The 17,655-nt window shown below is 46.9% G+C and overlaps 1 protein-coding gene across 3 annotated transcripts in view; it reads left to right on the top strand.

The window, feature by feature from the left end:
• The window catches only part of Lrrc20 (leucine rich repeat containing 20), a 73,654-nt gene that overhangs the window by 19,779 nt on the left and 36,220 nt on the right, over positions 1 to 17,655 (top strand). The window contains exons 1-2 of one of the 3 annotated variants that reach the window (XM_019204957.2): positions 2,748 to 2,881; positions 11,066 to 11,215. In XM_019204957.2, the coding sequence (XP_019060502.1) occupies positions 11,191 to 11,215 (25 nt within the window). In that variant the 5' untranslated portion in view covers positions 2,748 to 2,881; positions 11,066 to 11,190. Of the gene's footprint in view, positions 1 to 2,747; positions 2,882 to 10,717; positions 10,821 to 11,065; positions 11,216 to 17,655 lie in introns of those variants that run through there. The other 2 variants (XM_010606080.3, XM_010606089.3) reach the window with 2 other exon arrangements.

Below are 17,655 nucleotides of genomic sequence, written 5' to 3' on the forward strand. Positions count from 1 at the left end.
CTCACCCCTCTCCTCTCGCCCCTCCTTGCCCCCTCCCCCCTCTCCCACTTCCCAACCCTCAGATCCTTGTTCCCCATTATAGTGCAAGGTGACTCCAAACTTGCACTTGGCCCCAGCTTTTGGCTGCTCCTCTGGCAGGAGACCTGCCCAAAGTGTCTTTCCTTAGTAGAATCAGTGAGTCACAGAATGTCTTACCTGGTTGAGACCCCCCCAAAATCATGTAGTCCAGACCCCCCACTTTACAGATGTAGGGACAGGGTCCATGGAGGAGGTGCTGCCCTGAGTCCCCATGGCTGGTAGTGGAGGAGCCACTCCTGAGTCCCAGGCCATGGCTGGTGTATCCACACCAGGACTCACTTGTGCCCCTTGGAGTGGCAGAAACATGAATGAAGCAAGAAGCAAGAATGAGGAGAGCATGGCTCTGCCCTGAAGTAGTGTGGTGCGGGGGAAACGGAAAGCAGGTGGAGCCTCCACGACCCTCAAGCTTTCTGCAGACAGCACTGAGTGGCCAGCACTTGCTAATGTGATTGCTGTCATTAGTGTCCCATTGTCATCATCAGAGCAGCCACAGCTGGAAGGGTGCCAGTTCCGCTATGCAGATGATCTCAAGCCTGCCTCAACAATCCAGTGGGGCTGGTTAAAACACAGATGCTGGACCCCAGCCCCAGAGTGTCTGATTCTGGTCGTGGTAGGAGGTGCAGTGGTGGAAAGATGCTGGGCTTTGGTCTGGGGTCTGGAAATGTGCATTCTGATGAGTTCTTGGGTGGTGCTGATTCTGTGCACCCCTTAACTCTACTTTGAGGACCTGGTATGGCTGCTTAGTATGCTTCTTGGATCTGCTGGGTGGAAATGCAGATGTTCAGGCCCTACCCAGACAGGTGGCATCCAGAGCTGCATGCCCCTGAACAAGATTCCTCAGGTGATTTGTCACCAATTTCCATTTTAGAGGTGATGGTGTTGTGCAGAGCTCACCCTGGCTGCATCTCAGATTCAGCGTGGGGAAGCTTTAAGAACCCCTGCTTCCCAAGGTCCAGCTGGGCTACTGAGTCAGCATCCCTGGGAGGGAGGCTGAGGCATCAGGGGTCTGTGCAGCGCCATGTGGAGTCCAGGGGTCTTCAGACAACGGTCCACCCTTTACTGCTCTTCCACTCACTGATTGATATCCCCAGCCCCTCTTATTTTATTTTCCTTCTTTAAATTTTGAGACAGGGTTGCAAATTGAACGTATGAACCTCTTGTAGCAGGGATTACAGGTGTCCACTGCTCCCTTTTATTGAGATGTAAGCCGATGGTCCTGCCCATGGTCCCAGAGCCAATAAATGACAGATCCAAGCTTTTGATACCCTGATATTGTTTTCACCTGTTCTTTTACCTCTACCTCTCCCTTTATATAGCTCCCTGGTAACTGTTACATATCAGGGTTCTCAGGAATCCATTGTACACAACAGGTGATCTTTATGCTCATTAGAAATTTACCCACTTTATCTTTTCAGAGCAGCAGACCGTGCCAAGTGAAACATAGATATTCTAGGGAGGCAGTGTAGCACGGTGGTCAGGGCACGGGCACAGACTCAAGCTCCGCTGTGCCACTCACTGACCAAGGCCAGTAGCTTTGTGCCTCAGACTCCTCCTCTGTGAAACACATATGGTCATTGTGGAGCCTGTCTCACAGGGCTGGGGGAGTCGGGGAGTTAGGGCAGGAAAGCTCTGAGCTCCTGACTTGCAGGTAGGAAGGACTTTGTAAAGGTTTTTATCATTTTTTAAACTGGGTGATCTTGAATAAGTCCTGTGACTTTGAGCAAACTGTCAAATGTGTCTGGGACTCAGTTTCCTCATTTGATAAAGTGTGAGCGAAAGCAGTGATCTTGGGGGGGGTCGAGGTGATGACAGGCCTGAGGCCCAGCACAGTGGCTGTCCAGTGTGGAGTACACGCTGGCCTTGATGAATGGTGGCTGCGGTTAATTAACGCTGGCCTGAGCCTGCTCAGGAGGAAGCTCAGAGAGCAGAGTTGGAGCTGGGTGGGTCCTGCTTCCAAAATCTTGAGGTTGAAGGTTCTGGGGTGCTTTTGTCTGGAGAAAAGTTTCTATGTCCTGGGGTTCCAGCAGTGGGGGTGGGGTGGAGGGAATGGAGAAGTATTTAGTAAGTATGCAGTTTGGTTTTGCAAGATAGAAATGTTCCAGAGATCGATTGCCTGACAGTGTGGCTATACTTATCACTCCTGAACAGTACGCTTAACAATGGCTAAGGGGGTAACATTTCCTTAAAGTCTTAATTTTTTTAGAGCAGTTTCAGGTTCATAGCAAAATTAAAAGTGTAGAGGGTTCCCCTATACCGTCCCCCATGCAAGCCTCTGCCACAGTGATCAGCATCACCAACCAGAGCTGTCTGGGCGTCACGTTTGGTGAGTGTGTGTGAGCATGTCATTGTCACCTGGAGTCCCGGTGTCCACCCCTGGCTCATGGTGCTGAACATGCTGCGAGTTTGGATGGCTGTAGGATGATGTGCCCACCATCAGGGAGCCACGCAGTGTTTCCTCTGCCTGCTCACGTCTCCTCCCCCACCCCTGCAACCCCGACAGATCAAGGTTCACGTGTTGGAGACTTGATTGCTAGCATAGTGAGGTTAGAGGTGCTGGGACCTTTAAGAGGTGGAGCCTAGTGAGGGGCCATTAGGTCACTGGGGGTGTGCCCTTAGGAAGGGATTAGGGTTATTCCTGAGAGGATTGTTTTGAGAAGAACAAGCATGGCCCCTGCTGGCTGGTCTGGCTTCCGGTCTGCCACTTCATCTTGCTCCCACATGCACTCTACCACTGAGATGCCATCTACCACGAGGATATAAGGGAGCAGGCACTGTGCTGTTGGAACTATCAGCCTTCAAAGCTGTGAGCTAAACCAACCCCTTTTTTCTTTATAAAGTACTCAACGTTAGATAATTCATTATAGTAACAGAAAATAGGCTAATAACCATGGCAACTATCAATGAGGTGTGATCAACAAATACAGTGAATATTTACATTTTAAAAATTTTGTTTTAGTAAAAAACACCTTGCCATTAATCCATCTTCAACCCCCCCATTCAAACATACTTATCCCATTGTTCTTGCCACTTTCTGAAACAGTTCTGGACGTACTCTTTCATAAATGTCTTCAGTTGTATTGTTGTGGCTTCCTTACTGTCCTGAATCAATTCAAAACCTTTGCCTTTTGTGGACATTTTGACTTCGGGGAAGAGCCAGAAATTACCAGTGCCAGATCTGCTAAATAAGGTGGATGAGGATACATCATAATGTTTCTATTAGAAACTAATGGAAAATTCTAATAGAAATTTCCGTCGGATGGCACTCAGCAGCACCATTCACCGTATTTTTTATCACATCTTGTAAAGATGCTCACAAAAGAGAACTTCCAGAACTGCTTTCCATGCAAAGTGATTTCTGATGGGAGCAGCTCACACACCACAGGTTTCCTCCCATGACCTTGGTGGTCTTTTTCTTGGCCAGGACACAAGCCTACAGTGTGCCCACAGCCTGTCCCCAACTCTCCGCTTTTCGCCCGGTGGTTCATTGGAAGGGACTCAGTGGCCCTCTCAGCTTTGTACTGTCACCAAGCCCACTTCTCAACAGGGATTGTCAGGGGTCAGAGTTCAGTTTTTCTAATCACAGGGCAAGCTTGGCCCAGCGTGCCTGACTTTTCATCTAAATGCTCTGTGTACTTCTCAGATATTGGTTATTTCTGACTTGGTTCTGCCCACTGGCTACTTTTCATCAGGGATTTGTTAGAATTAATGAGATAACCTTTCATAAGGGACCTGTGCTTTTCAAATAAAAGATTCCTTTATTAACACAAAAAACTGTTCTAATTAGAGGTTTTAATGCAGGTTGGCTCTCTTAGAATAATTGTAATTAGGAGGATAATTATGCCTAGTGTTCTTTGCTGTGGTTCCCTCCTCAGATCTTTCTGTACTTTACTGGAGCTTGAGTACTGGCAGGTGGGTGTTGAGAAAGGAGTGCTGAGTCCCATGGGTCCAGTGGTGAAGGGAGAGCCCAGTGCCCCCATCGGGGTCTGTGGACATGCCCCACCGAGTAGCACTCAGTGAGACTCATGCCAGTAGACTTCCTCTCTGAGCACTCGGGCAAGGGTGAGACTCTGGGAAATTATAGAATACTGTGCTCCAAGGTAGAAGCCTGGAGGGGAGAAAGACTCCTGGGCCTTTGCATATGCCATGGCTCTTCCTGGGTTACTTCCCCTGTCTGTTGAAATTGCCCATCTGTCAGCCTGAGTCTAGGGTGACCCTAAACATCCCAGTCTGCTTAGATTTAAAGAGAATTTCCTCAGGAATATCAAGGCTAAAATTAGGGGGGTCCTGAGGTAACTACCCTGCTGTTTGTTCATCATATTTGAAGCTTTGCTCTGTGATCTTGCCATTCAGATTCTTTCTTCACTTATCTTACTAAGGTGACTTTGGACAATTGAACTATCAACTGGGCCCTGTTTTCCTGCTGTGAGGGTAACTCACAGGTTGTTAGGGAATTAAGTGAGGTAATAAGTAATTTGCACATTGTAAATACTCAGGGTTGTTAGCTGTGTTGGTTTCACTGAGTTAAGGGGGACCTTTGAGATCACCAGTTTCACTTCTGATCGGGTATAGGATTCTTTCCTGGGTACCTTTCTCGATCTTGGCCCACAATGTAGTACTCACCTGCTCTCCTTCCTTTTTGACTTGGTGAACTCTTCCCGATTGTCTGCTTCTAGGATTCCTAGGGAATGGGACCCTCTTCTTGATGACATCACACAGCTCCTTGAGGACAGCTTTCTCATCAGCAGCCTGGATTTCCTCTTCCTTGGGTGGGATCTTCCTTCCTTATTGGGACCCGGCACCCAGCCACATCCTGTTAAGAGTCCTCTGGAAGCAGTACTATCAGCCCCCATAACCCACTGGCTTGGCTCATGGGCACTTTTCTCTTTTGATCAGGAATAATGGGTCTGGAGGCTGCTCATCCTCTAAATTAGAGCTGGAGAGGAATTTCCTGAGAACAGAAGGTGAAGGCTGTGAGCCTCTTTCCCCAGTGGTGCTGAAGTCTTAGGATATTAAGATCTGAATTGAAAAGGGCTCCCTTAACTGTAAGATTTCAGCAAGTCACATGATCGCGGTTTCCTCCTGTATACAGAGGGAATAGTTCTTAGCACATACACAAAACAGTTATTATGATCCCCATCCCCTGGGGCCTGGACATGAATATACTGCAGATGAAAAGATGACTGGGCAAGGTCAAGATTTGTTCCAGGCTGGCTGGGTACCTGGGTCTCCATATTCTTGTCTCAGATGTGGAGAACTGTTCCTGAGATCATGAACTTCTCTCTAAGCAGGACTGAGTTGCTGTGCTGAGCTAGTGTCCACTAAAGGCACTGGGATGAGGGGTATCACATCACGCCTGTCGAGGCCTTTTGTGGGAATCCTTGGGGACCTTTGCCATTGGTGGCAGCCAGAATGTTCTGAGTAGGAGCTTTGGGGTGTATCCCCAGTAGACAGTTTCAGGGTCACAGGATAGAGTGAATTCCTGGGAACAGAGCAATCAAAGGACACATTGCAGATCAGTGCCTGGCACATTGCAAATACTCAGTGGTTGAAGGCTATTTGGTGGGAGCAAATGCAAAAGCAGATGTTGGGTGACATTCCAGGCCCTCAGCATCCAACAGGGTTCGAGAGCAGGGTCCTTCACTAAGTTAGTCGGCCACACGAAGCCATGGGTGGCTTGTTTGCCTCCAATGAGAGATGGGGAGAGTAGGATGGTGTGAGGGTGGGGTGGCATATGGATGCCTGTGGGGGATGAACCAGACTGGCGGTTTATGGGGCTCATCTACTCAGGGAGGGCAGGCTATTTTATGACCCTTGTGGGTGACCTAAGTACGTAGCCTTGTAGTTAAATCTCCTTTCCCTTCACTGTGTGCACGTTCTCTCCCCACTTTGGAGATTGGGCCCCATTATGTCATTCCTCCATGGTGCCCAAGGCCTGAAGGTTCACTTCCTAGCCTCTGCCCCTCACAGTGAAGGGACTTACTTGGGATGTTTCTGTGGTTCTCTTTTGGGTCTGCTCTTCTCTGCTCTTACTGATGAGCTGGCTGTCCTTAGCCTATGCTTGAATTTGCCAGGTTTTTTTTTTTTTTTTTCCCCAGTAAAAGTTAATATGATAAAGGTATTTTTTTATTTTAAAAGTAATGTCACTTCATATAAATACCTGTACTTAACAAGTGGTCTGTATATGAATATATAGTGGTAATTTACTTATATAAAGTAAATAAATATCAGGACCATAAATTGTAACAAACAAACTGTTCAAGTCTTCCTCCCAAAATGCTTTTTTTCTGATTGTTTTCTATTCTGTTGTCTTTCCCAGGCAAGTACACTTTTTTATCTAGTTGGAATTATGTTGTGCATGTAAGTGTTTAAGGTAAGATCTCTCTGTGTTGTCCAGGCTGGCCCCAAACTCCTAGATTCAAGTCATCCTCCTGCCTCAGCCTCAAATAGCTGGTACTACAGGTGCACACCAGAATGCTTGGCTCAATTTTTATATTTTGCTGTTGTGAAATCCCTAAACACCATAATGTAAATTCCTAAATAAGAAAAACGATCAACATCAAACGATCATATTTGTTATCAAACATGGGTTGATAACACTAAGGAGCTTTGCCAGCTTTTGGATGAAAAAAATATCAGAATCGAAATAAAAAAACAGACATGAATAGTATTTTCCACAGGTGAAATAAAAATGGTTAATTAACCATGAAATACAGGGCTGGGGATTTAGATTAGTGGTTCCACCACCTGTCTTGCAAGCACAAGGACCCGAGTTTGATCCCCAGTACTAGAAAAAAAAAAAAAAAAAAAGAATTTATGGGCCGGGCATTTAGCTCAGTGGAAAGAAAGAAAGAAGGAAAGAAAGGAAGAAAAAACATGAAATATAATCAGTTTTGTTACTGAAAGCATTTCAAATTAAAGCAAGGAAAGCATGTTGGCACATACCTGTAATCCCAGCCTTGGGGAGGCTGAGGTAGGAGGATCACTGAGTTCAAGGCCAGCCTGGGCTACATACTGAGTTCAAGGCCAACTTGAACTACACAGAGAGACTCTGTCTCAAAAAACAAAAAATCAAAAAATTAAAAATAAATTAAAGGGGCCAGGGATTTAGCTCAGAGGTTCCACTGCCTGCTTTGCAAGCGTAAGGACCTGAATTAGATCCCTGGTACCAAAAACAATTAAAGCAAGGATACCATTTTCCCTGATCATGTTAGCAAAGTTTTTTTTTAATGATTCTATTACTTGTTGAATAGGATGTATGCAAATATTCTAGAAAGCAATACATAGCAGAGGCTATATATTTGCTTGTTAATATATTTTCATTCCATTATATCCCATATATATGTTCATTATATTTTTTTTCCTTGTGAACTTCTTTTTTATATTTGATTTTTTTGTTTGTTTGTTTTTGGTACCAGGGATCGAACTCGGGTCCTTATGCTTGCGAGGCAGGCAGCAGAACCACTGAGCTAAATCCCCGGCCCAATTGTTTTGTTTTGTATTTTGTTTGTTTTTTTGTCCTTTTTGTATTAGAGACAGTCTCATTATGCAGTTCAAGCCTTGAATTCATTTATGGGATTGTATGAATATTCAATTCTATTTATTTCTGATTTCTTTGGTTTCAAAAATATCAAAGTGGGCAGGGCGTGGTGGCACACACCTGTAATACCAGCACTTGGGAGACTGAGGAAGGAGGATCACAGTGAATTTGAGGGCCAGCCTGAACTACAAAGTGAGATCGTGTCTTTAAAAAAAAAAATTAAAGTGGAGCCAGCTATGGTGATGCATGCTTGTAATCCCAGCACTCCAGAGGCTCAGGCAGGAGGATTGACACAAGTTTGAGGCCAGTTTGGGCTACATAGTGAATTCAAGGCTAGCCAGAACTACAAAGTGAGACCTTGTCTCCAAAAAAAAAAGAAAAAAAAATTAAGTGTAATTCTGTCTAGAATTTATTTTGATTCTTAGGTTGAGTTTCTCCCTTTTTTGTTTTCTCAAAACTTAACAATGGTTATTTTGACATTTGTTGATGAATCCTTTCCTTTCCCAACTTATTTGTGAGGCCTCCTTTAGCATACATTAAATTATGACATTGAACTTTCGAACTCTTGTTTTCTTTCTACGATCTATTTTTCCTTTTACCCTCTTTTAATTAATTAATTCATGTATTTATTTATTTATTTTGGTACTGGGAATCAAACTCAGGACCTTGTACTTGCAAGTCAGGCAGCAGCACCACCGAGCTAAATCCCCTTCCTCTTTTAATTGTTATGGCCTTATATCAATTATAATCTCACTTTATTTTTTTATCTTTTTTTTTTTTTCGGTATTGGTGATCGAATTCAGGACTTTGTGCTTGTGAAGCAGGCAGTGGTACTACTGAACTAAATCCCCGGCCCTCACTTTATTTTTTAATCTTGGCCTTGCTTGCATATTCTGCTGATTGAACTTTAAAACCATCTAGCTGGGGATTTAGCTCAGTGGTTCCGGCGCCTGCATCGCAAGTGCAAGGTCCTAAGTTCGATCCCTGGTACCAAAAAACAAAACAAAAACAAAAAAAAAAATTCGTTTCATTTAAAAAGCCAATATGAGTGTGGTAGTGGCCTCCTGTAGTACCAGCTACTCAAGAGAATGAAGCAGGCAGATCATAAGTTCAAGGCCAGCACAGGCAATTTAGAGATACCCTGTCTCAAAGATGAAGCAAAATATTTAAAAATGACTTTTTGGCTACTTTTCTTCTGTGGCGGTCAGAAACATTTCCATTCTAATTAGCTATGTCGTATATTGTTGTTGCTGTTGTTGCTGTTTGGTTGCTGGCATGTAGAACTATTGTTGCATTTTTTTCTGTTTATTTCAGTTAGCCATTTTGCTTGCTCCTTACTTCCTGTCCTTTGTTAGACTGTGTGCTTTGTTTTGCTGTGCGCTTTTGAGCTTATGCAGTCATTTCATTTGCACATAATTATCATTTTGCCTGTTTCTAGTGTCTGTGTTTTCTATTCCATTGGCCAGAACATTCAGGACCATATTCAGGGATGCTGCTGGTCAAAAGCATCCTTATTTTGCTCTTTGCTTTAAAGAGACAGCTTTGCTGCTTCTTGATGCTCCCTGCGGGTGTGATGAGTGAGATCTGTCTGCTCCTGCCCAAAGGGGCCGGTGTACTTCAGAACAGCCGCAACAAAAACACTTCTCTAGCCCTTTGTATTAGGCACAAAGTGCCAGGGTTCATTGTGTGAAAGTACTGCTCTTTGTAGAATCCCCAGTTTGCCCCAAACTCTGAGCTACAGCACTGGTCCAGTTCCAGAGGAGCCTTGATCTCTGTCTTCTGAAGCCCAACTTTGGGGCATCTGTTCCTCCCCTATGGGATGTGGCACTGTCTTCTGCCAGGCCTCCTCTCTGATGGAAGAGCAGTCTGGCACTGGACAAGTGGCATGGCCAAGGCCCAAGAGGAGGCATTCACGTCTGCTGACCTGTGCCCCATAGAGGAGCCCCATGCACATTTCCCTGGCTGTCACCAATACCCCTGCCTTGCTCCCAAGCCTGCTGGACTTCTGGCACTGTACCCGAGGGTCTTCCCAGTGCTGAGAGGGGCTAAGAGAAGCCAGGTGATGAGGTCTCACTCACACTTTTATGAATCACAGAGGTGAGAGCAGCAGCTGCTCAGGACAGTCAGGGAAGACATCCTGGAGGAGGTGACAGGTGACATTTGAACTGGGACTTAGAGCAAGCATAAAAATTCTGTGGGACAACTGAGGGAGAAGGGCTGCAGTTATGATCATTTCCATATACTTTGCATTATTGCTGCTACTGGGAATAGGACCTTTAAAAATTGTATTCCATGTTTCCCTCAAAATAAGACCTAACTGGAAAATAATCAACCTTGAAAACTAAAGATCAAAAATGCAATCACTGCTCTCTTGCTCAGTGACTACTCTGTAAAGCAGGTAAGGCTGATTGGGGGCTGGCATTTTTTATCACACACACACACACACACACCTCTCCCTCTACACATGTGTGTGTCTCCGTTTGTGGAGATATAATTCACGTAATACATGACTCTTTCATTAAAGGTTACTATTCAGTGGCTTTGATATATAGTGTTGTGCAACTATCACCACAATCTAATCTAATACTTTCATTTCTTTCACAAAAAGCCACCTGCCTCTGCGCCATCACCTCCAAGACCCCCTCCCCTGTACTCCTAGTCTGCTTCCTGTCTTTAAGGTTTGCCTCTTCTGGACATTGGCCGGTGTGTCTTGGCATCATGTGTTCAGTCTGTCTGTGATGTAGTGTGTGCTGATACATCCATTCTTTCTAATGCTGAGTACTATTTCTTTCTGTGGCTCTATCACATTTTATTGGCTCATTCCTCAGCCAATGGTCATCTGGGTGGTTCTCCCTTTCAGGCTGTTGTGAGTATGTGCTGTGGCAATCTGTGTGCCGTGTGTTTTCGTGTGAACTCATGTCTTCATTTCTCTGGAGTGTGTGCATACCGGTGGTATCCCCAGGTCATGCGGAAACTGTGTTGAGCACTGAGAAACTTCCGGGCTGGTCTGCACAGTGCTTCCCTGCTGAAGTGCAAGGCTTGTCTTCACTGTGACAGCATTGGGAAGAAGGACAAACCAGAGTCTGAGTGCCCAGCGTGCTTTCAGAGGAGGCAGTTATGAAGGAGTCTAAAGGTGTCCTCCTCATCGTTGAGCCTTTGATGATTCCAGTGGGAGTTTTTTCTGCAGGCTCTGAGGGTTACTCCTGTGAGTGCTGCTTCCACCATCTGTGTTTGGGCTGGGAGGCCATGGAATAGGGAAGGTGATGGACGAAATGATGGCAAGGGGCTCCTGGAAGAGGTTGGGCAGGGTCTGAAGCCTAGAATAGGGGAGGAAGGCAGGAGGGCAGGAGCCTGGGAGAGAAGATGGTGCTAGGGTCCATGAATGTGCGTGGGGAGTTCCTGGAGAGCTCTGGCAGGTAACACTGGCCTGTCTTTGTCCTTTGACTGCAGACCTGGCCGAGTGCAAGCTGGTTTCCTTCCCCATTGGCATCTACAAGGTCCTGCGGAATGTCTCGGACCAGATCCACCTCATCACACTGGCTAACAACGAACTCAAGTCCCTCACCAGCAAGTTCATGACCACGTTCAGTCAGCTCCGAGGTAGGTCCTGCTCACCTCAGCTAAGAGGGTGTGGCTCTGACCCTGTGTGGGGAATGTCACCAGCACCAATGTCTTTGTTCGTCACTTGGACTCATGGAGCCATTTCCAGGGTGGGATTTGCAGATGGCTCTGTGTTCTCCACGTAGCCTGGATACCTCTGGTTCAGCTTCTGCCTCCAAGTAGCTGTGAATCTAACTGACCAAAGGTCAGGACTACGTCTGGGTCCTGGATTGCTTCTCTTGTCTGAAGAGGCCAACAGCGTGTTTGATCATGAGGCCCATGGATGGTTGACTCTTGGTAGCCTTGAACAAGCTCCTTCTCACCTTCAATCTAGCATTCTGTGCTGCTTTCTCAGCTTAGGAGTGAGCCACGCCAGGGACACTGGCACTTTCTCTGAACACACACAGAACAGGTAGATGTAGGTGCCTGGCACAGACATAGGCGAGAGGTCAGCAGGTAGGCATTGTGGAGTCTGTTGAAATGGTTCTTCTGGATGTACAGCAGTGCCTGCTCCCTTCTCTATACATCAGTCACATCATCCTTCTGCCACCCATGAGGGAGCTGCAGCCTGGGCACTTGTGTGTGTGTTTGCAAAGTGATAGGACAGGAGAAATGCAGAGGGCACAGGAAGTAATAGAAATATTTCCTGCCTTTTGGCATTTCCTATCCGATGGGGTAGGAAGAGGATCTAAGATCCTGTTTAGAGAAAAAAAATCACGAAATGCTGATGGTGCATGAGCCACCTGAGCAAGCCTGTCACAGACAGCTGATTTTAGGCTGGGCATATGTCTTAGGTAGTTTCTTTGTCACTGGGACAGGATACCCGGCACCCACAATTTAAGGAAGGAGAGGTTTATTTTGGCTCACAGTTTGTAGAGATTTCAGCCCATAGTTGGTTGGCTCCAAGGCAGGGTGGCATGGCAGAGGAGAAAGAGCTCATGGTGCAGCAGTTGAAGCAGCAAGTAATCAAGCAGGGAGGAGGGAGATAGACCTTTCCAGGCCACACCCCGAGTGACCCACCTCCTCCTCCACCAGGCTCCACCTCCCAACATCACAGTTAGCTATAAACTCATTAGTGGACTAATCCACTCGTGAATATCCTACACCTATGATCCAGTCACCTCCCCGAAGCCCCACTTATGAGCACTTGAGGCTTTGGGGGGGCATCAAGATATAAACCACAACCTTAAAGAGATGTGTGCATGGGGGAGAACCTGGATAGGAGAGAGGCATGAATTGGCAAGGAAGGAAGGAGCCCAGGCGTGGCCTGGAAGGGCCACCAGCCAGGTGCCTGGCACACAAAAGGGCAAGGAGGGACAGGTCTGGGTGTTCATTTCTGAGTGATACTCATAAGCTGAAGTCCTATCACTGGGGAGTGGTGGGGGTGAAGTTTGTTTCTCCAAAGGCACCTATGGGTGCTCTATCCTGGCCTGCTTCTCCCTTCTTTCCTTACCTGGCAGCCGCTTCTTCACACAGGTAAGGTGGTTCCCCATAGCAGCTAGTTCCTTGGACCAGTAGCTCACAGCCCTGGCTAACACTGGTATCATCTGAGGAGCTTTTCTACAAATGTTGTTGTCTTGGCTCTACGATGAGAGCAGATTAAGAAGAACATCTGTGTGCAGGCCTAGGCCTAGACATTTGTCCGTACCTGCACCAATCATTCTAGAGTGCTGGCAGCCAAGGTTGGGAACTAGAGATGAGAGGTTATAAACACAAATGCCTTGGAGCCTAGCCTGTAAGTAATGAGAGAGATTGGGTCTATAGCAATAGGGGGTGGTAAGGACTGTGGCAAACTTGTGCATGCCCTGCTGAGCTCACCTCCTCAGGTGTACCACAAGAGAAAGTGAACCACTCTTCTGATTGTTTAACAGAAGCTGAAAATAAGTAAGTTTTACATAATATGAAAGTCAATAAAACACATTTGCAATGTAGATTTACCCCATGGTCCACCGATTGAGAGGATCTCCTGTAAATTATCAGCATTGTCCCAACCATCACATTCTATAGATGAAGAGGTACAGTCAGGGAAGGAAGGACTTGTCCAGGGTCTCAGAGCAGCACATCTGGGGCCTGGACCCAGGTTCCTACCATGAAGGTCAGGATGGGGCAGTTTGTTTAGGCCACCTGTGTCAGCTCAAGGGTCCTTGAGTGCTGTATGCAGCAAACTGGGATTGGAGGTTTTCTTTCCAGAGAGGAATAAGATTGAAAATGGATGACAGGGCTTATCAGAAGTCCCCGGGAAGGGGAGTCAGACAGGGACTTCCTTTGGGTCTTGGCTTTCTTCCTTTACACCATCCCTTCAGCATTTGCGTCTTCCAGTCCTGTGCCTAGAGGCAGGAAAGAAGGCCAATAAGAGCTGGATGTGGTGTCACATGCCAGTAATCCCAGCACTCCTGAGAGACTGAGGCAGGAAGATCACAAGCTCAAGCCCAGCCTAGGCAATTTAGCAACTTGGTGAGACCCTCTCTCAAAATAAGAAAACACAAAAAGGGCTGGGGATGTAGCTCAGTGTGGAGTTCAATTACCCATAGAAGAAAAGGGGAGGGGGGTGTCCAATATACTGGGTTTTGCCCCTCAAGGAGCCCAGGTTTGCAGAATAGACCCACTCTTACCATTGAGGGTTGGGATAATGGTGTGGACAAATTGCTACTCAGCAGAGGAATTAGTGCTTCCCAAGCAAGAGTGTATGGCTGGGAGTGAGTATGGAGGCAAGAGCTTTCAAAGGACTCGATAACAGGCAGTGCCTTTTGGAATGAGTGAGTGGGCTCTCACAGGAGGCCTGGTGAAAGAGCAGAGAAATGCCCCAGAGAGCTGGGCTGCAGAGATGTATTTGTCATGATGCCTCGCAGTCAGAAGTCTGTTAGATGATGCTGTTTGAATTCCTTCCTGCTGCTCCCTTGCCCTTGGGGTTCTAAAGGGAAAGCCAATATACTTGCTAGTTGGATTTCACACAGTGGATTGAAGGCTGGGGTGGCCTGGTAAGTAAGTGCTGGAATGGAGCTCTCCATCTGGCTCTTAGAGAGATGGCTCTAGACCCAAGTCTTTGTTCTGATTTCTCTTTCAACAGAAAATTTCTTCTTTTATATGTGAAGAGGAGGCTCTGAGAGGTCTACTCTCTCCTCTTCTGGGTTATTTGCTTGTTTGTTTGCAATATTGGGGATTGAAACTAGGGCCTGGTACATGCTAGGCAAGTGCTCACTGCTAAGCTGTAGCCTCAATCTTTATTATTTTTAATTTTTTAATGTTTTACTTTGTGTTATGGTTTATATCTAGTTGTCTTCCTGAAGCCTCATGTGCTCATAGATGGGGCTTTTGGGAAGTGATTGATCATGAGACACTATACTTGTCAGTGAATTAGTCCACTGATACCAATACAGTTTATCTTGTGCCGTGCAGGAATTAGTTATTTGGGATTCAGTCCATAGTATTCAGCCATCCAGGCACTCAGAGGCCTCTGCAGCCATAACCCAAGTGGGCCTGGCTGCTGTTTGAGCTAGTGGCAGACACTGGCATCATCTACATGGTGCTGGTTTTAGGTTCATGCAGAATGGAAGTGTTGTGGGGTCAGGGAGGCTTCTACTCATATTTCAGCAGAAGGTATGGGAGGCAAGGCAATGTGCCCCTGAGAGGGCAGTGTGTGAAGCTGTGAGAGTGAAGCTGAAAGTGCAGTGGAGACCCCAGGAAGTTGGAGAAGCCAAGAACATAGAATGTCTGAAGAAAGCTTCAAGAAGTGAGCAGAGCCAGCCCAAGAGAGAAGCTGTGGGAGCTCAACCACTGGGAGTGACATAGGGACAGGGTTGCCCAAGGCCTTTGGTGTTCACATTTCAACACAGCTTTCCCTGGATGCTGAACATGGAACTATGGGATGTAATGTTTGCCCTGTTGGATTGAGGTCTTGCTTTGGTCCCATTTCTATCTCCCTCTTTCCTTTTGGAATGGAAATGTTTATCTTATGCCATTGTTATGTTGGCAGTGTTCTAACTTTCTTTTTTATTTTTATAGGGGCTTACCTCTAAGAGTTTGCCTTAAATTTCAAAGGGAAATTTGGACTTGGACTTTTCAGCAAGGCTAGAACTGTTAAGACTCTGGCAACTCTTAGATATGGATAAATGCCTTTTACATAAAGAGATGGGCATGAGTCTTTCAGGGGGCAGAGACGGTATGTTATGGTTTATATCTAGATGTTTCCCCAAAGCCTCATGCACTCCTAGGTGGGGCTTGGGAGGTAATTGGATCTCAGGGGCCATGATACTCATCAGTGGATTGGTCCACTGATAAGTTTATAGCTAAATGTGCTTTTAGAAGTTGGCTAAAGGTAGCTTTAGAAAGTAGCTAAATGTGCTTTTATCAGAAGAGGTAGATGGGCCCAGGGATTTAGCTCAGTGGTTCGGTGGCCTGCCTCGCAAGTGCAAGGACTGGAGTTCGATCCCCGGTACCACAAAAAAAAAAAGAAGAAGAGGTAGGTCACTGCAGTGGTGGCCTGGAAGGGTATATCTCTCCTCCTGGCTTCTCTCTTCCCTCTGATTCCTGGATGCCATGCTATAAGCAGCTATTCCTCCACCATGCCCCTGGACCATGCTGTCCTGCCTTGAAGCCTGTTGACTAGAGACTGAAATGTGATCCAAACTAAACCTCTCCTCCTTTAAGTTGCAGGTGTTGGGTGTTTTGTCCCAGTGATGATGAAAGTGACTAGGACACTTTGAGATGGGATCTTACTGAGTTGCCCAGGGTGGCCTCAAATTTGGAACTCTCCTGCCTCGGCTCTTGAACAGTTAGAGTAACAGACTTCTACCACCATCCCTGGCCTTTTCTGAGTCCTTGATGGAAGTGGGCTACCTTGTTGCCATGCTGGTGCCAGAAGAGAAAATAATCTGCTTGTCTCTGCCTGTCTTGTTGTCTCTTGGGGGTTCCATGGGGGCTTACTTCTGTGAGGGTCACGGTCCTCAGGGTTGGGTCAGTCATCTTTAGGTGGTTCCATATTCTTGGTGCCCTTTGTCCATTGCATGGAAGGAAAAAGCAATTCCTGAGGTTTGAATGACATGTGGGAGAGTGAATCCCGCTGTCCAGCTGTGGCTCTTCTATCTGCTTTTCTCCTGTACATCTGTCTCCTCACTGTCACTTAGCCCCTTTTATGGAGTGTGCCCTGGGTCTGCCAGCCCCAAGGAGTGTGGTACGTACCTGTGGAGAGAAACAAAGACCACCCAAGGGAGAAGAGCAAAGGCCTCTTACTTTGCACTTGTGTGCAGTGGGAGTCAGCCCCCATCGCTTGCGTTTGGCAGCACTTCAAAGGCAGCAGGGGATTGGGAAAACTTCATTGTGGAGAAAAGAGACAGCTTCCAGCCTGATTGTCAGTTCTTGGCATGGAGAAGCTGCAGGTGTCTAACCAGAAGCCAGCATGCTGAGCAGTTGATGTTGGTGCATATTTGTGTTTGGTTGGTCTTTAGTTTAAAGTAGGGGCAAAAAATGAGGAAGCTGTCAGTTATTGATTGAGTCCCAGCTATTCGGAGACAGTTGTTAGAAGGGTTATTGTTTGGTGCATAAATTGGTGGTGCTTGGCTCTCCCAGTTCTGCTCTGGGTGTTTAATCCCTGTAACAACCCCATGATTTGGGAATGAGAAGAAACCTCAGGGCCAGACGTGGTCCTTGAGGACCTCCCCGTCACAAGGGAGGCAGCTGTAGGAACAGACAGTCCCGTCTCCACATGAGGGTCCGCGGGGCAGATACTGACTCAAAGTCTGTAGGTACAGAGGAGGTGGAAGTCAGTTCTGTTTTGGGTGAACAGGGAATCAGAAAGCTTGCTGAGGAAATGCCTCAAAGAGGGATTGACATATGAGTAGGTGTTTGCTGGCTAAATAAGAGAGAGAGTTTCTGAAGCACCTTTCATGAGAGAAATGGTGTGCTTAGGAAGTGAATGGAGAAATGATATAAGACTGAGCATTAGAGATCAGACAGATATGGTATGTTGTAGGGGGCTGGCCTGAGGAAGCTGTCTGGGAACATTCTGGAAGTTTGGGTGGCTGGGTTGGGATAGGCCCTGTGAAAAAGACAGAGAGGCATCCTGGACTGGAGAAGCACTGTGATTCACCAGGAAGCTGTGAGAGATGTGGGGGACCTTGCAGGCCCAGCCCCAAGCTGTGCCTTCATCCAGGCCCTGAGGGAGTCCCTGAAAGCCTTCTGCCCTCCATAGCAGATGATGTGTCTCCTCAACATGAGGCCTTGGCCAGGAGAGGAAGACAGCACTGCTGGGGCCTCTGCAGGGCCTGCCAGGACATTGGCTGGCAGACAGTGTGTTGCTGTAGGTGAGGGTGCCGAGGAGTCCTGGGCAGCTCTGGCCAGCTGGACTGGGCACCCCTGTGGAGATTACCTCACCTCAGACCCTGCCACTGGAGGAAACCAGGCCCAACAGAGCCCGGCCTGTCACTTGGGCCCCAGAGAGAGGA

The sequence above is a fragment of the Fukomys damarensis genome, unplaced genomic scaffold (assembly GCF_012274545.1).
Source record: "Fukomys damarensis isolate Sample0158 unplaced genomic scaffold, DMR_v1.0_HiC HiC_scaffold_20, whole genome shotgun sequence".
Lineage (NCBI taxonomy): Eukaryota > Metazoa > Chordata > Mammalia > Rodentia > Bathyergidae > Fukomys > Fukomys damarensis.